Raw genomic sequence first — 20,143 nt, forward strand, 5'->3', positions numbered from 1 at the left:
TTTTTCAGATGGAGGGCACACGAACTCATCAAGAGCATCCCTCCAAAAGACCTTCCTCAGATCAGGGCGAAGGTGGCTGCAGTAGAGCTGCTGAAGGGCCACCGAACTGATATCGGCCTCCACAGAGCCTGGCACGGGGACTACCTGGCGTCAGTAAGTGTCACAGAATTTATTTATTTTATTTTATTTCATTCGATTTATATCCCTCCCTACCCCACCGAAGCGGGCTCAGGGCGGCTAATTCATTATAAAATCCTACTTAACCAAACCCCTTGAAACGAGACCAATGCAAATGCCGTAACTTGCTAAGTTAGGGATAGTTGTCAGAAATTGTTAGTGTCTCACAGAGAGCATGCCAACCCTTTGATCTCTAATCCTCGCCCCACTTTATATCTGTTTTCATCCCTAAAACCTCTCTTCTCAGTCTGCAATCAAAGCGGTTTTTCCAAATCGCACTCCTATCCAGTGGAATCTTTAGAGGAGGCAGGGTCAACTGAAGAACACACAACCTCAGTGTATAAATGGATTCCGTTTAGAAATTTAGTCTTCTGTGCTAGAAGAACTAGAGAGGGTTTCAGGTCTATTCTTAAGTTGCTAACCGATCATTTGAGAGTCAGGAATGTACAGGCAGGTTTCCCGTCTGTGGTCTTTGTTGGGTTCAGGTAGCCGGCTTGAGGTTGACTTGAGCTTCCATTCTTCCGAGGTTGGTAAAATGAGAACCAGCTTGCTGGAGGGGGAGGGGGGGAAATGTAGATGACCGGGGAAGGCAATGGCAAACCACCTCGTAAAAAGTCTGCCAAGAAAACATAGTGATGCGACGTCACCCCAGAGTTGAAAACGACTGCTGCTTGCACAGGGGACTACCTGAGCCCGCTTCGGCGGGGGAGGGCGGGATATAAGAATAAATTTATTATTATTATTACCTTTACCTTTATGATGCAGTGGTTGGGTGGGTTCGAAATATAGGTGGCATTCAGTTGGAAACCCACCAATTTAAAAATCAGGTCTAACAAAAAAAGAAAGGGAAACGAGATCGGAATTGCCAAACATTCAAATAGTGTGGTGTAGTGATTAGGAGTATCAGACTCTAATCTGGAGGACCGGGTTTGTTTCCCCACTCCTCTTCCACATCAAGCAGCAGACTCTAATCTGGAGGACCGGGTTTGTTTCCCCACTCCTCTTCCACATCAAGCAGCAGACTCTAATCTGGAGGACCGGGTTTGTTTCCCCACTCCTCTTCCACATCAAGCAGCAGACTCTAATCTGGAGGACCGGGTTTGTTTCCCCACTCCTCTTCCACATCAAGCAGCAGACTCTAATCTGGAGGACCGGGTTTGTTTCCCCACTCCTCTTCCACATCAAGCAGCAGACTCTAATCTGGAGGACCGGGTTTGTTTCCCCACTCCTCCTCCAGATGAAGTCTGCTGGGTGACCTTGGGCCACTCACAGTTCTCTCCGAACCTTCTCAGCCCTACCTACATCAAAAAGCGCCTCTTGTGAAGAGAGGAAGGGAAAAGTGATTGTAAGCTGCTTTGAGACTCCCCTGGGTAGAGAAAAGCAGGGTGTAGAAACCTGCTTCCTTCTTCATGGAACAGAGAGAGAGAGAACTCCTCCCGCAGTTACCAAGAAAAGAACCTCGTTGTTCAGAGATGGCTTCTGTATTGGCAACAATTTCAGTTTGCATGTGGATGTATAACTGAGATGTCTTTATGAGTTCAGGGTCAAGGGGTCACATTCAGCCTTTCCTGACATTCATGTCCCCAATTTTCCCTGCCTCTCTAGTGTAATTAGGCAGAAATGCTGTAGATTTTTAATAAATAAATAATAAATAAATAAATAAATTTTATTTTTATATCCCGCCCTCCCCCACCAAAAGGCGGGCTCAGGGCGGCTCACAGACATGACTACGTCATGATTCAATTAAAAGCAGATAAACATTATGAATACAATACAATTACATATATAGATTAAAATACATAAAAATAGGTGCTATAATTTCTGGTGTCACAATTACATATTATCAGCTTCAGTTACAACATAAGATGGCTAGAGTTAGAATGATTTTATCAAGTTAGTCTGGTCCTAATTCAAATGCGAGTTGGAAAAGAGAGGTTTTGCAAGCCCTGCGGAACTGGTTCAGGTCCCGCAGGGCTCGCACCCCCTCTGGGAGTTGATTCCACCAGCGCGGGGCCACTAATGAGAAGGCTTGCTCCCGAGTTATCTTCATTCTAGCCTCTCTTGGCCCAGGGATTTGTAGGAGGTTTTGGGAGCTAGATCTTAACGCTCTCCTGGGGATATATGGGGAGAGGCGGTCCCTGAGGTAGGCAGGTCCTCGGCCATATAGGGCTTTAAAGGTAATAACCAGCACCTTATACCGAACGCGGTAGACGACCGGTAGCCAATGCAGATCCCGCAGCACCGGCCGCACATGTTCCCACCTAGGTAGTCCCATCAACAGCCTGGCCGCTGCGTTCTGCACTACCTGAAGTCTTCGCGTTCGGCACAAGGGCAGCCCCATGTAGAGGGCATTGCAGTAGTCTAGTCTTGAGGTGACCGTTGCGTGGATCACAGTTGCTAGGTCGTCGCGTTCCAGGAAGGGAGCCAACTGCCTCGCCCTCTTGAGATAGAAGAAGGCGGATCTTGCGGTGGTAGCTATCTGGGCCTCCATTGATAGCGAGGATTCCAGTAGCACCCCCAGGCTCTTGACCCTGCGCACTGGTGTCAGTGGCGCACCGTCAAAAGCTGGCAGAGTAATCTCCCCCCCCGGTCCGTCCCGACCCACGCAAAGGACCTCAGTCTTCGTTGGATTCAACTTCAGCCCGCTCAGCCTGAGCCAGTCAGCCACGGCCTGTAACGCCCGGTCCAAATTTGTAGGGACATCACCAGTCCGGCCTTCCATCAATAGATAGAGCTGGGTATCATCAGCGTACTGATGACAACCAAGCCCATACCTCCGGGCAAGCTGGGCAAGGGGGCGCATAAAGATGTTAAACAATGTCGGGGAGAGAACTGCCCCCTGAGGCACCCCACAATGAAGCGGGTGTCTCTGAGACAGCTTCCCCCCAATTGCCACCCTTTGTCCCCGATTTTCAAGGAAGGAGGAGAGCCATTGTAAGGCTAGCCCCCGAATTCCTGCGTCGGCAAGGCGGCGGGTCAGCAGCCGGTGGTCGACCATGTCGAACGCCGCCGACAGGTCGAGCAGCAGCAATACCGCCGAGCCGCCCCGATCCAGTTGCCGCCGGAGGTCATCCATGAGGGCGACCAAGACTGTTTCCGTCCCATGGCCCGGGCGAAAGCCGGACTGGCATGGGTCCAAGGTGGAAGCGTCTTCCAGAAAATCCTGTAACTGCAACGCCACAGCCCTCTCTATAATTTTGCCCAAAAAGGGCAAATTTGAGACCGGCCGATAATGTGCCAATACGGCCGGGTCTGATGTAGCTTTTTTCAAGAGAGGGCGGACCACTGCCTCTTTCAGAGATGTTGGGAAAACACCCTCCGAGAGAGATCGATTTATAATGTCCCGTATAGGACATTTCAATTCCTCCTGGCAGGCCTTAATTAACCAGGAGGGACATGGGTCCAGATCACAAGTTGTGGATCGTGCAGTGCCAAGAATTCTGTCAACTTCCTCCAAGCTGAGCGGGTCGAAGCAGTCCAAGGTTACATCCGAAGACACGCATTGGGCCTCAAGTTCACTTACTGCGTCTAAATTGGCGGGGCAGTCGTGGCGGAGCGATTGGACCTTATCTGCAAAAAACTTCGCAAAAGCCTCGCAGCCTATCTCCAATTCCTTAGCTTTTGGGTTGCCCTGTGGCAGTGAAGTAAGGTTCCGAATTATTCTAAACAATTGAGCTGGGCGCGAATTTGCAGATGCAATCTTGGTCGCAAAGTATGTTTTCTTTGTGGCCTTGATTGCCATCTCATAGGTCTTCATAAACTTCCTATAAGATGTTCTAGTCGCTTCGTCGCGGGTACGCCGCCATTGCCTCTCTAGCCGTCTAAGGCCTTGCTTCAGCCGGCGCAGTTCCGGGGTATACCACGGAGCCGGCTTAGTCCGAGGCCGCAGAGGGCGCCGAGGTGCAATCTCCTCGATGGCTCTGGAGAGCCGATTATTCCAGGACTCAACCAGGCCATCGAGAGAGGTGCCAGAGGGCCAGGGATCCCGCAGAGCCATTTGGAACCGTTCCGGGTCCATCTGGCTCCGCGGGCGAGCCATAATAGGCTCCTCGCCTAAACAGGTTTGGGGAGGCAAGTCTACACGGGCCTTGAGGGCAAAGTGATCCGACCATGGCACCGCCTTGGCGGTTATATCGCTCACAACAACCCCGGCCGCAAAGATCAGGTCTAACATGTGACCAGCCTGGTGAGTGGGGGTTACAACAAGTTGAGAGAGTCCCAGTGTCGCCATGGAAGACACTAGGTCCATCGCCTGACTGGAGGACGGGTCATCAGCATGGACGTTGAAGTCACCCAGGATTATCAACCTTGGGTGCTCCAACGCCCAGCCCGTCGCCGCCTCCAGTAGGGATGGTAAGGCGCTGGCTGGTGCGTTAGGCGTACGGTACACCAGCCAGACCGCCAACCCCTCTCCAGCCTCCCACGCCAGGCCAGCACACTCAATACCTTCAATCTTTGGGGCCGGGAGTGCCCTGAAGGAGTAAGCCTCCCGTACAAACAATGCCACCCCTCCCCCCCGCCCACTAGTCCGTGATTGATGTAGGACTGAGTAACCTGGAGGAGTTGTTTGCGCGAGGGCCACTGTCTCACCCTCCCGGGTCCAGGTTTCAGTCACGCAAGCCAGGTCCATATTTTGTTCGAGAAGAAATTCTCGAAGAATTGAGGTCTTATTATTAATGGACCTGGCGTTGCACAACACCAATGACGGAGGTGGGTTATTCCGTCTGGCCCTGCTACCTGTCTCCCTTGGGATGGGACGCAGACTGGAAGAGGACCGAGCACTGTCTTGTCTCTGTCCTCTTCCCTTATAATATCTGCTCCCACCGCTGTATCTCCCCCTCCCCAGGAGCACTGGGATCCCTGAGCCTGCCATCTCTCGCTGGTGGCAACTGCTAAGTTCACCACTATCAGATTGGAATCAAGGATATTCCACTAGCTCGACCCACTAGGTCCTGATAATCTAATTGACCCACGAATTTGAGAATCTTCCCTCCCTCAGTTTCTTATATATATTTGGTAAATTGACTCCTGTAGCAAATTAATTTAATCCCTCCCACTATTTTAAATTAACCAGCTAAAAATTCATACAATTCAGTCCAGCTAAGAAATTCATACAATTCAATCCAAATATACAATAAATTACTCTAATGTGTCAATTAATAACAATCCAATTTATCAGTAGGTTACGAGGTGCAGTTGTAAAGTGCAGTGCAAAATCCTCTCATAAAGATAGTGAGGTAGCAACAGAGTACTGTGGGTATTGCTGCAAAGATGTTTAGCAGTCAATGTAGGTTAAAGTGCAATGGCAGGCCAATGTGGGTTAAAGTGCAATGCAACGCCAGAGTTCCAGTCTAAAACTTTAGCAGCAGAGTTGTTATATAGATGTTCTTTAGATGTTCTATAGATGTCCTGGGTGGTTTTGTTGGTCGTAGGCTCTGAATACCAGATCTTGTGGTAAGGGGACTACCCGATGTTTCCTGCATAGGCTGGTGGGTCCGCAGTGAGTAAAAACCCCCCACGTACTCCCCTCGCCGCGCAATGGGGTCCCCTCCCGCTTTGTCTATAGGGGCGACCAGTTCGTAGTTGGCCCCATTCAGCCTATACATCCCGTCGCAGACCACCCAGTTCACCTGCATCAGTTGACCGCGTCGCTGATTCCACCCTCGGCTCCAGTCTCAGCCCTCTTCCAACGCAAACCAGCGGCTCCGGCCTCCGTCGACTGCCGGACCGCGGCGTCAATTCCACGCTCGGCCCGGGCGTTCGTATCGCTGTCCCGGTCGGTCGGGCCGTAGTCCACTCCGCCGCCGCCGCAATTTCCAGCTGGCAGGCACCGCCCCCAGTCCAACTCAGTTGTTCGGCGTTCGATGTTGGGGCGTTCGGCGTTGGGGCGTGCCTCGCGGCCGCCGGGCACAGCGTCAGCCTCGGCGTCAGTGCCAATTCCACCTCCAGTCCAACGCCCGGACCGCCGCGTTGTAAATTCTGTAAATCTTACCTGAATACGTTGCACACATGCGAGCCTCACTTGGACAGGTAACAGAAAGGAAGAGATCGGATTTATACTTTTCCCTTCACTACCCAAAGGAATCTCAGAGCATCTCACAATCTCCTTTCCCTTCCTCTTCCCACAGCAGACACCCTGTGAGGTAGGTGGGGCTGAGAGAGCTCTCCCAGAACTGCTCTTAAGCAGAACAGCCTTGAGAGAACTTGTGGCTGACCCAAGGTCACGTCAGCAGTTGCAAGTGGAGGAGTGGGGAGTCAAACCCGGTTCTCCCAGATAAGAGTCCTCACACTTAACCACTACACAAAACTAGCAGAAAGCAGGGGAGGGCCAAGGTGGTTCAACGCCCACCACCTCACCCAAAGGCCTGGTGGAGCAGCTCCGTCTTGCAGGCCCTGCGGAACTGTAGTAGCTCTCACAAGGCCCTGATCTCAAGTGGGAGTGTGTTCCACTGGGCATCTTAATTGATGCTATTCTTACATTGTTCGTGCTTCCTCCCTCTCTCTAAGAAATGCTATTTTTAGAATCAAGGACAGCTGGCTCTAGAATATTGTGTTAATTCTGGAGAGCAACTGCTAAAGTTTTGTTATTGGGGAGTATTCATCTGAGACTAGCACTGCAGCCTTAAGCATGTCTGTGTAGAATTTCCACAGAGTTCAGTTAGATTCACCCCAAGGCACTTGGCTTAGGATTGTAGCCTGGGCAGCGAAGGGACTTCTGTCCTTTACTTCACTGATGAAATTAATTTTACTTATCTTTTTGCTTGTTCTCTAGAATCCAGATAACCCTGAGTTGGCAGGCGTGTTCATCCCCGTTGCCAATGAGCTGAAACGAAAGGACAAATTCATGACCGTTCTCTTCTCTTCCCATGTTCGCAAGGTAAGGCACCTGCAGGGGTAAAGGGCTCTCCTCTTAATTCTAAATCTCAATTTTATTATTCAATAATAATAATATTCTTCAAGAGTATAAAGTGGCTTCACACCAGTACCTAACTCCTGTCCACTTGTCTCGTATGTCCCAAGGTTATCCCGTGGCTTGCTGGAAAGCCTGTGGTGCAGTTGGTTTTTAAGAACATAAGAGAAGCCATGTTGGATCAGGCCAATGGCCCATCCAGTCCAACACTCTGTATCACACAGTGGCCAAAAATTTATATATATACACGTATATATACACACTGTGGCTAATAGCCACTGATGGACCTCTGCTCCATATTTTTATCCAATCCCCTCTTGAAGCTGGCTATGCTTGTAGCCGCCACCACCTCCTGTGGCATGTTAATCACCCTTTGGGTGAAGAAGTACCTCCTTTTATCTGCCTAGCTGGTGGCTTTGTCCTGTCATTGCAGATTTTTGGAGTAGTGTCTTACTTTGAATTAAATGGTTAACTGGTCTGCTCCTTCTACCCTCACCTCAGTTAATTTTATTGAATATATGACTTCGACATTTCAACTTCTCGTCGAGAACTTATCTCCTTAACGTTCATGGCAGCAAAGCATGCCATAGCACTGAAATGTAAGTCGGTTGACCCGCCCCCTCCATCTATCAGGTTCTGGGCTTCCCAACTATGGGAGTTCTTCCTTTTAGACAAAGTGGCGGGCTCTTGTGGCTCGACATTGCATCTTGGTAGCAGGAAAAAAATATTGTGTAAGTAGGAACCCTTCTTAAATTGGAAATTCGGGCCCACCTTCATCTACATCGACTCATGAAGATTGCATCTCATGCTTAATTTTGTGTTAAATGGCTAAATATTAGGTTAGTACAATTTGTATTGTATTTGACAGCATACCTCTACAATATGGCTTTCCATTGAATCTGTTTACTTCTTTTTTTTTTGCCAAGCAGCTTTGATAACATATTGCGTACCATCATCATCCATGCTTCGTTAAGGCAGCCTATTGTGCGTATGTGAAAATTGATACTCTGTTTCGCGCTATTTTGTAGTAACTGAGTCATTTCTTAATAACAGAGCCAGTTTGGTGTAATGGTTAAGCACGCGGACTCTTATCTGGGAGAACCAGGTTTGATTCCCCACTCCTCCACTTGCAGCTGCTGGAATGGCCTTGGGTCAGCCACAGCTCTCTTATCTGGGAGAACCGGGTTGGATTCCCCACTCCTCCACTTGCAGCTGCTGGAATGGCCTTGGGTTAGCCAGAGCTCTCTTATCTGGGAGAACCGGGTTGGATTCCCCACTCCTCCACTTGCAGCTGCTGGAATGGCCTTGGGTCAGCCAGAGCTCTCTTATCTGGGAGAACCGGGTTGGATTCCCCAGTCCTCCACTTGCACCTGCTGGAATGGCCTTGGGTCAGCCAACTCTCTTATCTGGGAGAACCGGGTTTGATTTCCCACTCCTCCACTTGCAGCTGCTGGAACGGCCTTGGGTCAGCCAGAGCGCTCTTATCTGGGAGAACCGGGTTGGATTCCCCACTGCTCCACTTGCACCTGCTGGAATGGCCTTGGGTCAGCCAGAGCTCTCTTATCTGGGAGAACCGGGTTTGATTCCCCACTTCTCCACTTGCAGCTGCTGGAGTGGCCTTGGGTCAGCCAGAGCTCTCTTATCTGGGAGAACCGGGTTGGATTCCCTATTCCTCCACTTGCACCTGCTGGAATGGCCTTGGGTCAGCCAGAGCTCTCTTATCTGGGAGAACCGGGTTCGATTCCCCACTCCTCCACTTGCACCTGCTGGAATGGCCTTGGGTCAGCCAGAGCGCTTTTATCAGGGAGAACCGGGTTTGATTTTCCACTTCTCCACTTGCACCTGCTGGAATGGCCTTGGGTCAGCCAGAGCTCTCTTATCTGGGAGAGCCGGGTTGGATTCCCCATTCCTCCACTTGCAGCTGCTGGAATGGCCTTGGGTCAACCAGAGCTTTTGTAGGAGTTGTCCTTGAAAAGGCAGCTGCTGTAAGAGTTCTCTCAGTCCCACCTACCTCACAGTGTGTCTGTTGTGGGGGGGGGAGGTAAAGAAGATTGTGAGCTGCTCGGAGACAGCGGGATATAAATCCAATTTCATCATCATCGCCATCATCTTCTTCTTCCTCCTTCTCCTGTCTTTTGGATGCATGCAGAGAAGTTCCCTGTGTTATTCAGGCTGCCTTAAGTGTAAGGAATGCTACTTAGAAAGCCGTTTTTAAGAGCAGCTTGTTTTTCCAGACCTCTTTGGCCCTGATGCCAGCATCATGTTGGTCTGCAGCCATGGTGGGCTGGTGCAGCTGTGGCACCACCTGGTATCTGAACCTGACAAGGAGACAGGGATTGACACCCCTTGAGCTGGGGTGGCCAAACTTGCTTAATGTAAGAGCCACATAGAATAAACGTCAGATGTTTGAGAGCCACAGGACATGAACATCAGATGTTTGAGGAGAGGGAGGGAGGGAGGAAAATTAGCTGGGGGAGGGAGAGGTGGAAAGAAAGCAACTTTAACTTTAAATGCATTTTCCAACCTGGTTTGGCCTGGATAAGTGATTTAAACAGAGAAATGCCTTCTCCAAGTCAGCTGATTGGGCGGTGGGGCTTAAAGAGCCACACAATATGTGCGAAAGAGCCACGTGTGGCTCCCGAGCCACAATTTGGCCACCCCTGCCCTTGAAACTTGCCTGGTCCTCCCGTCCTCCATTCTTTTTTTGAAGCCAGTGGTGGTAGGTAGTTAGCTCTGAGATCTGCATACGTCTAACGCTAATCATAGTTAGCTCCTAATGCAAACCGCGGTTTTAATATCCGTGTTTCGGGAGGGCAGTCAGTCCTTGGTTACGATTCAGGTATTCTAACACTTAACCGCGGTGAAGGAAAGCAAGCTGTAGATGAGCCCAGAGCGTTTTCTTGTTTGCCAGAGAGTCCCCTGGAATGTGATTTTGTTATGTAACTTTAATCTCTTAAATCTTTTCTCACGTCCTTCCTAATTCAGATTTCTAAGAACAGTTTTAACAGAGCAAATCTTTCCCCTTCAAATTGCAAAGATTTGACTTAATTAACGGAGAGCCGGTTTGGTGTAGTGGTTAAGTGTGCGGACTCTTATCTGGGAGAACCGGGTTTGATTCCCCACTCCTCCACTTGCACCTGCTGGAATGGCCTTGAGTCAGCCATAGCTCTGGCAGAGGTTGTCCTTGAAAGGGCAGCTGCTGTGAGAGCCCTCTCCAGCCCCACCCACCTCACAGGGTGTCTGTTGTGGGGGAGGAAGGGAAGAGCCGCTCTGAGACTCTTCGGAGTGGAGGGCGGGATATAAATCCAATATCTTCTTCTTCTACCTCACAGGGTGTCTGTTGTGGGGGGGGGGAAGGTAAAGGAGATTGTGAGCCACTCTGAGACTCTTCGGAGAGGAAGGTGGGATATAAATCCAATATCTTCATCTACCTCACAGGGTGTCTGTTGTGGGGGAGGAAGGTAAAGGAGCTTGTGAGCCTCTCTGAGACTCTTCGGAGTGGAGGGCGGGATATAAATCCAATATCTTCATCTACCTCACAGGGTGTCTGTTGTGGGGGAGGAAGGTAAAGGAGCTTGTGAGCCTCTCTGAGACTCTTCGGAGTGGAGGGTGGGATATAAATCAAGTATCTTCATTTACCTCACAGGGTGTCTGTTATGGGGGAGGAAGGGAAAGGAGATTGTGAGCCGCTCTGAGACTCTTCGGAGTGGAGGGCGGGATATAAATCCAATATCTTCTTCTTCTTAATTGTTTAAACTCTAATGGGGATCCAGTAGGGTTTCTTTGAATGGGAAAATTTCTTCTGACTGACTTTGGTATTCCTCCTGGACAGGAGTTCAAAGCTAAGGGTTTTCATGCCTATTTTGCCTGGACCCTTTTTAGTTGGAGATGCCAGGGGTTGTATCCGGGACCTTCTGCTAATCAAGCAGATGCTCTACCACTGAGCCACCATCCCTCTGTCAAGTCTGCTATGGGTTACTCAATATCTGTATTAAGGTTGGTTCTGAAGTGAAGGAGTCTGGGTACTTTACAGTGTACACCGGGGGCTGCTAGCTCACTCTCCTGCCCCCTCTCTAGAAATGCCTTTGTTGTGTAACCTGCTTTGAAATGCTAACCTGTGAACAAGATAGTGGCGCCTTCCCAGCCTTGTTCTCTGTGGGGAGTATGGGGTGTCAAGACTTCGGTCTGGGAACGAAAGAAGTAGCATCCTAGTGTGAAGATGTGTTGCATAGATTGCCCCCCGTAGGAATCCTTTAGATTCATACTTTAAATACTGGATTAGTGCATATGTGTTTCAGTCCTTCAATCTCTGCCATGGTCCACAGTTCTGATTACAATAAACTTGCTACTTTATCAAGAGACTCGTTATTGAATTCAGCCGACTTGACACCCTCCCCATATGTTAAGTTATGAGGTTGTAGCAGGCTCTCTTTCCCACCCAAACCATGAGAGTCATTGTTTTGTAGGGTATATTATTAACCAAGAAAGCTAAAAAGGTTTTTTTTTAGAAGAAGGAGACATCTGCAAGTATCCCTATTCTATACTGCATAAACCTTTCTTTACAGGCAAAGAATATGTCATGGAATATAATAAATACTAGTTCTGTCACATATAATGCCAGTAAGTACACTAGGCATTCTTTCAGTAGGAAGTAGGTAATACAAACTGTTGAATTGCAGCTGATTATGAAGCTCAAGAGAATGCATCCTTCTGGATTGAATCAAGACCTAGGTTTCCTGCCTACTTACAAATGCTGATTTCTCCACACCTGCTACCCCTCTGTATCCTAATCCAGTCTTACCTGCTATTGTCATTTGCCTACTTATCTTATTTGGCATTTGAAATCACCCCACTCTCCAAGGTATCATGGCAGGTAGACTCAAATTCTACCTGAATCTAAAGAACTGACTGCAGTGACTTACAGAATCATGGAAGGGACCTCCAGGGTCATCTACTCCAACTCCCTGCAGGAAACTCACAAATACCTCCCCCTAAATTCACAGGATCTTCATCGCTGCCAGATGGCCATCTAACCTCTGTTGAAAAACCTCCAAGGAAGGAGAGCCCACCACCTCCCAAGGAAGCCTGTTCCACTGAGGAACCGCTCTAACAGCCAGGAAGTTCTTCCTAACGTTGAGTCGGAAACTCTTTTGATTTAATTTCAACCCATTGGTTCTCGTCCTACCTTCCGGGGCCCCAGAAAACAATTCCACACCATCCTCTATATGACAGCCCTTCAAGTACTTGAAGATGGTGATCAGATCACCTCTCAGCCGCCTCCTCTCCAGACTCACAAAATCTCCTCCCCTGCCATGAATTTTGTTAGTCTTTCAAGTGCTCCTGGACTCTTGCCCTTTTCTACTGCAGACGGACTAAAATGGCTCCCCATCTTGATCTAGGTAACGCGGGGTGTGTGGTGGGCCATAAATGGCTTTTTTAAGCGTTCAGTCCAGGTGTTTTTAAAATTCTCTCCTGTCAGCTGTTTGCCCTACTAAACAGAATTGCTGGGATCTATTGGTACTGCTTCTCTGCAGTCTGCATTCAGAATCTCATTCTGCACAGTTCATTTATCGCTGGCATACGGTGGTGTGAAATATGTGTGGTTCTATTTCCATGCCCGTGCTCGCGGCTAATGCTGAACTTGGGAGATGGGAGGGGTGGGGCTGGATCCAGCAATATGTGAGCGGGAAGGGTAATGTGCGTAGTTGAGTTTCTGCTTGCGTTAGCAAGAGCATGTGGGCTGCAACAACATGCAGAACCTAAGTATATTTTTAGCAAAATAACACTGTGTGCATACAGAGCACCAGTTTGTATGGTTTGGTTTGCTTTGGGAATTGAATCAGAAGTGCTACTATGTGCTTTTTTTATTTATTTATTTTATTTATCTGAAATTTATATCCCGCCCTTCCCACTAGGTGCTCTGTCTTGTGCTTGTGAAAAAGAAGTTGGCACGCTTCCACTCAGCACAGAGATGTGATTTTAGCGCTTCCACTTGTGCAAGGGCTGCTGTGCACGTTGGGTTCTTCCATGGGATCCAACCTGCGGCTAAGGTTTAGATTTGATTTGATTTACTTCTTTTCTACCCCTCTTTCTTCTCACTGGAAACGGCTTACATTGTTCTCTTCTCCTCGATTTTATCCTCACAGCAACTCTGTGAGGTAAATTAGGCAGAGAGTGTGTGACTGGCCCGAGGTCACACAGCAGGCCTCTGGCACCAGTGGGGGATTCGATCTCAGTTCTCTTCTGGTCCTAGTAAAACTGTTCAGCAGTGTAGACAAATGATCTTTTGCAGGTCTGGAGACCTTTCACTTCTTTCACTTTGGGGAGGGACGGTGGCTCAGTGGCGGAGCATCTGCTTGGGAAGCAGGAGGTCCCAGGTTCAATCCCCGGCATCTCCAAAAAAGGGTCCAGGCAAATAGGTGTAAAAACCTCCGCTTGAGACCCTGGAGAGCCATGAATGGGGCTGTGGCTCAGTGGCAGAGCCTCTGCTTGGGAAGCAGAAGGTCCCAGGTTCAATCCCCGGCATCTCCAAAAAAGGGTCCAGGCAAATAGGCGTGAAAAACCTCAGCTGGAGACCCTGCAGAGCCATGAATGGGGCTGTGGCTCAGGGGTAGAGCATCTGCTTGGTAAGCAGAAGGTCCCAGGTTCAATCACTGGCATCTCCAAAAAAGGGTCCAGGCAAATAGGTGTGAAAAACCTCAGCTTGAGACCCTGGAGAGCCATGAATGGGGCTGTGGCTCAGTGGCAGAGCATCTGCTTGGGAAGCAGAAGGTCCCAGGTTCAATCACTGGCATCTCCAAAAAAGGGTCCAGGCAAAGAGGTGTGAAAAACCTCCGCTTGAGACCCTGGAGAGCCGCTGCCAGTCTGAGAAGACAATACTGACTTTGATGGACCAAGGGTCTGATTCAGTATAAGGCAGCTTCATATGTTCAATAGCAAGTCAGTGTTTCTCTTTTCCAAGAATGAGATTGGAAGACAGCTTTTGGATAATTTGGTTGTGCTTATTGGAGAGAAACCTTTTTAAAAAAAATATAATAATTTGCTCTTTAAAAGGCATCTGCTCAGAGAGTTTCTTTTTCGTACTGAATGTTCCTTTCAGTCTGGCTTCTATTCCTAAGTCCTCGATGGGGCCAAAAGTTCTTAAGACCTCTTGTCTTGACTGCCACCTTCTCAGTCCCACTACCCCTTGAGACTGCGGTACGTTATGAGCAAATCTACTCTTCACCTTTACATGTCAGGTTTCTTCTACCATTTCTCCCCCCCCCCCTCCCCATACACACACAAATTTAAGAGAGCCAGTTTGGTGTAGTGGTTAAGTGCGTGGACTCTTATCTGGGAGAACCGGGTTTGATTCCCCACTCCTCCACTTGCAGCTGCTAGAATGGCCTTGGGTCAGCCATAGCTCTAATAGAGAGCCAGTCTGGTGTAGTGGTTAAGTGCATGGACTCTTATCTGGGAGAACCGGGTTTGATTCCCCACTCCTCCACTTGCAGCTGCTAGAATGGCCTTGGGTCAGCCATAGCTCTAATAGAGAGCCAGTCTGGTGTAGTGGTTAAGTGCATGGACTCTTATCTGGGAGAGGCGGGTTTGATTCCCCACTCCTCCACTTGCAGCTGCTGGAATGGCCTTGCGTCAGCCATAGCTCTAATAGAGAGCCAATCTAGTGTAGTGGTTAAGTGCATGGACTCTTATCTGGGAGAACCAGGTTTGATTCCCCACTCCTCCACTTGCACCTGCTGGAATGGCCTTGGGTTAGCCATAGATCTTGCAGAGTTGTCCTTGAAAGGGCAGCTTTTGTCAGAGTTCTCAGCCCCCCCCCCCCACCTCACAGGGTGTTTGTTGTGGGAGAGAAAGGTAAGCCGCTCTGAGAGATTGTGAGCCGCTCTGAGACTCTGAGATTCAGAGTACAGGGCGGGATATAAATCCAATATCTTCTTCTTCTAAGTACTCTTGACTCCATAGAAAGAGGTCAGCTCCTGGCTCCACTCCATTGTTGTGGCTTCTATTGCAAACAGCCCTCCATTCCCACCCCCCGGTTACTCTCCCAAAACCTTTCCCGGACAACCATCACTCCTGCCCTCTACTTTCCGCCCTCGCCTTCCTTTCTTGAGGCACCTTTCATCAGATCCTGTCCTCCCCCTCCATTTCGCATCTGTCCTTTCTGTCTCTGGGAAAGGCAGTCTGTAAATGTAGCTAAACAGAGAAATGTAAAAGCAGGCTGCATCACATTAAACAACTAAGAACATAAGAATATAAGAGAAGCCATGTTAGATCAGGCCAATGGCCCATCCAGTCCAACACTCTGTGTCACAGAAGAACATAAGAGAAGCCATGTTGGATCAGGCCAATGGCCCATCCAGTCCAACACTCTGTGTCACAGAAGAACATAAGAGAAGCCATGTTGGATCAGGCCAATGGCCCATCCAGTCCAACACTCTGTGTCACAGAAGAACATAAGAGAAGCCATGTTGGATCAGGCCAATGGCCCATCCAGTCCAACACTCTGTGTCACAGAAGAACATAAGAGAAGCCATGTTGGATCAGGCCAATGGCCCATCCAGTCCAACACTCTGTGTCACAGAAGAACATAAGAGAAGCCATGTTGGATCAGGCCAGTGGCCCATCCAGTCCAACACTCTGTGTCACAGAAGAACATAAGAGAAGCCATGTTGGATCAGGCCAGTGGCCCATCCAGTCCAACACTCTGTGTCACAGAAGAACATAAGAGAAGCCATGTTGGATCAGGCCAATGGCCCATCCAGTCCAACACTCTGTGTCACAGAAGAACATAAGAGAAGCCATGTTGGATCAGGCCAATGGCCCATCCAGTCCAACACTCTGTATCACATAAGAACATAAGAGAAGCCATGTTAGATCAGGCCAATGGCCCATCCAGTCCAACACTCTGTGTCACAGAAGAACATAAGAGAAGCCATGTTGGATCAGGCCAATGGCCCATCCAGTCCAACACTCTGTGTCACAGAAGAACAGAAGAGAAGCCCTGTTGGATCAGGCCAATGGCCCATCCAGTCCAACACTCTGTGTCACAGAAGAACATAAGAGAAGCCCTGTTGGATCAGGCCAATGGCCCATCCAGTCCAACACTCTGTGTCACATAAGAACATAAGAGAAGCCATGTTGGATCAGGCCAGTGGCCCATCCAGTCCAACACTCTGTGTCACAGAAGAACATAAGAGAAGCCCTGTTGGATCAGGCCAATGGCCCATCCAGTCCAACACTCTGTGTCACATAAGAACATAAGAGAAGCCATGTTGGATCAGGCCAATGGCCCATTCAGTCCAACACTCTGTGTCACATAAGAACATGAGAAAAGCAGGCACTTCCGGGGAGGAAAATGGCGAGCTGAGTTGTCTCTCGTAACGGGAGCAAGCTGAAGGTCTTGTTCGGGGTAGTGGAGGGCAAACCAAAGCCCACTGCCTACCTTTCTCAGTGAGAGAAAGGTCCAAGACTTGCACTAAAAACTTTAGAAGAGATTTACCTTGGCTGAAAAGGAGCTTTGGAGAAGGGTCCTTTGAGGCTTTGAGGAGTCTCAGAAGTTTGCAAAATTATCGTCTGCAAGATCTCTCAGAGCCATGGATTTGGCATAAGCTCGTCACGATCCTAACCTTCTGGGACATTTTTAAACAACTAAAGTCTTGGAAGACCAGTGGAACTTGGATAAACAGAGGAAAAAAGGTACAGAAACTCTTCTTTCACTCCGGAGCTATTTACAGACTAAAGAGACGGTTTAAAGGTGGAAATAAGGGGAAAATATAAAACTTGCAAGTAGAAGAAGGGAAGGGTGAAGTTTGGACTATTTTGACATAAAAGACAGTGTTAAAAACTGCTAAAAATTGAAGAGAAATCATTGTTGTGTCTACTTACGATTTGTGGAATGTAAACAACCATACTGCGCAGGAATATACTGGAACAGTCCTCTAACTCTACTGAGCAAGACAGGAAGTGCGTCAAGCAATCTATAAGGTTGAAGGTGACAGAGACAGGAAGCAGTAAAGAAAAAAGCCTACTCTACATCATAGAGAAACATCGGCAGCCATTGCTGGGAGGTCCAATTTAAAACATCGTTTTAAAAAGATTTGGGACTTTAAAAAGTGACAGAAACGACAGGGAAAAGGGTAAGAAGATAAGAACTATTGACTACATTATTGGTGGGCTCCTGGGGTGATTTTAAAAGGGGAAAAAAATCTTTAAAAGGAGAAAAAATCGCGGCCGCCATTTTGGATTTTTTAAAGACTTTTTTGTTAAATATCTTTGCTTTGGGGGCTCAGAAACCAGCGAAATTGGGCTTGCTGGAAAGGGCAAGCCCTGCTCTATTGAACCTGACTGTCAGATTTTAAATTGGTGAGGTCAAAAATTTCGTCATTTTTTTAAAGGGGAAAAATTCTTCAAAAATTTATATCTGGGCCTGGGAAGCTCAGAAGAAAACAGAACAAAGTTTAATTGAGAGAGAAAATTTAGACCTTCTGAACTTGGTAGTCAAACTTGCAAATTGTGCGACGGAAATTTTTGGTATTTTAATTGCATCCCCCTTGCTCTTTGCTTAAATGTCAGAGCCCAGGCAGCTCCGAACAAGAGCCCTTTCATTAGAAAAAATGCAAGACCAAATGGAGGCTATGGAAGCCAGGATTATGAAAGGAGTTAAGAAAATGATGGAAGAGTTGAAGGAAGAACTTACTACAGTGATTAAAAAAGAAGTGGATGACCTCAAAAACCAAATTGGGAAAATAGACAAGAAAGTACAGGAGGTGGAGGAGAAAGTTAAAACACATGATACCACCTTGCTGAAAGTACAAGAAAAAGTGACGATTCACGACTGCAAATTAATGGAAAATCAGCTACGTTTGAGAGGAGTACCTGAGGAAGAGAATGTAATTTGAAACGATATATAACAAACATAATCGCAGAATTCTTAGAAGAAGACCCTGATAAGACTAAAAGCATGTATGATCACATGTATAGAGTCAACTCGTTATATGCCAAAAAAAATAACTTACCAAGAGATGTGGTTGTAAGATTCATGACAAAGGAAATGGTGGGAAGGATTATGAAGAGAAACTTTGAACAATCATTGATAGTAAGAGGTAGCAGAGTGAGAATTATGAAGGAGCTACCGAAAGAAGTGATAAATGACAGGAGAACATATAAAAAGTTGACAGAAAAATTGAAAGACAATGGCACAAGGTATAGATGGATAATCCCCGAGGGTGTGAGCTTTGAACTTCAGGGAAAGAGAGTCACGATCACAAATGCCCGAGAATTGAGGAGATTTTTTGAAGAAAATAAAGAATTTGCACCATGATGGATTACAAACTATTGTCTTGGAATGTTAATGGACTAAATTCACCACAAAAAAGAAGGGCAACTTTTCATTGGATTAAAAAGCAAAATTGTAATATAATTTGTTTGCAAGAAGTCCACATTAAACAAAAGGATTATAAATTTTTATGGAACAAACAATTGGGAAGGGAATTTTTTTCGTTAGCTGACCAGAAAAAAAGGGGAGTAGTTTTTTATATTAAACAAGACCTGGAGCCAAAATTGGTATTTAAAGATAAGGATGGAAGATTTGTAGCAGTGGAAATAACATCAAATGGGAAAAAAACGCTGTTATTGGGACTATATGCACCTAATGGTGCAAAAGATGTTTTTTTTAAAGACATTACACAACAACTAGATGAGTTGACCTACGATCAAATACTCTTAATGGGAGATTTTAATGGAACAGTTGAGAACTCATTGGATAGATCCGGAGGGAAAAAAAATAGTGGAAAAGAAGGAAAATTGCCAAAGTCTTTTTTTGAATTAGTAAAACAGGAAAATTTGGAGGACATATGGAGAAAGTTTAACCCTGAAGTGCGGGACTATACTTTTTTTTCTGCAAGACATAAGACATTTTCTAGAATTGACATGCTATGGGGAACCAGAGATTTAGGCCTCATAACAAGAAAGATAGAGATTTTGCCTAAAATTGGCACTGACCATAACCCAATAATGTGGATTACAAAACTGTCCAAAAGATTGAGAAGATGGAGATTGAATGAAGACTTGCTACAGAACAAAGAAACAGTGACTTTCCTAGGAAAAGAAACTAAAGAATTTTTCCAATGAATGATAAAGAAGATATCGATTTTCAGACGGTCTGGGATGCTTATAAAGCAGTAATGAGAGGGTTGCTGATTACTTTGAACAATAAAGATAAAAGGGAAAAAGAAAAACAACTACTGGATATTCAAAATGAAATAAAGAAAAAAGAAAGAGAGCTGAGGAAAAGACCAGGGAAAAAGAAAATTCTAAGGGAAATTTCAATATTGCAAACGCAACTAAGACATTTATTAAACAAAGAAGTAGAATGGAATTTGAAAAGGCTCCAGCAAAAATCGTTTGAAGGAGCAAATAAGACGGGGAAATACTTGGCGTGGCAGCTGAAAAAAAAGAGGGAAAATAAAATAATTAATAGAATTGTGATAGATGAAAGAGACGTAGTTACTCAAGAGGGAATAAAAAGAGAATTTTTTAAGTATTATGCCAAGCTGTTTAAAGGTGCTGAAGTAAAGAGAAAAAAGATAGATGAATATCTACAGAAAATAAAAATTGAGCCATTAACTGAGAATATGAGAAAAATTTTGAATGACCCAATTGAAAAAATAGAAATTGAGGCAGCAATCAACGTGATGAAAAATGATAAAGCTCCCGGGCCAGACGGTTATACAGCCAAGTATTTTAAAATGTTTAAAGATGAATTAATACCAAAATTACAGAAGCTGATGAATGCAATAAGAGTCAAAGGGAAGGTACCAAATACATGGAAAGAAGCTGTTATTTCTTTGATACCTAAAGAAGAAAGAGATGTTACAAATGTGAAAAATTACAGACCAATTTCACTTTTGAACAATGATTATAAAATATTTACAAGAATTCTGGCAGAACGTCTTAAGCAATATTTGATAAATTTTATAAAAGAGGACCAAGCCGGTTTTCTTCCCAAAAGACAAATAAGAGACAATATTAGAACTGTTGTAAATATTGTAGAATATT

General features: G+C 46.7%; 1 protein-coding gene across 1 annotated transcript in view; it reads left to right on the forward strand.

Moving 5' to 3' along the window:
• LOC132584205 (unconventional myosin-Id) overlaps window positions 1-20,143 on the forward strand; it is a 440,151-nt gene that overhangs the window by 302,035 nt on the left and 117,973 nt on the right. Inside the window, exons 18-19 of the mRNA XM_060256019.1 lie at window positions 9-153; window positions 6,950-7,054. Coding sequence (XP_060112002.1) covers window positions 9-153; window positions 6,950-7,054 — 250 coding nt within the window. The remainder of the gene's footprint in view (window positions 1-8; window positions 154-6,949; window positions 7,055-20,143) is intronic.

Source organism: Heteronotia binoei, chromosome 15 (genome assembly GCF_032191835.1).
Source record: "Heteronotia binoei isolate CCM8104 ecotype False Entrance Well chromosome 15, APGP_CSIRO_Hbin_v1, whole genome shotgun sequence".
NCBI classification, from domain to species: domain Eukaryota; kingdom Metazoa; phylum Chordata; class Lepidosauria; order Squamata; family Gekkonidae; genus Heteronotia; species Heteronotia binoei.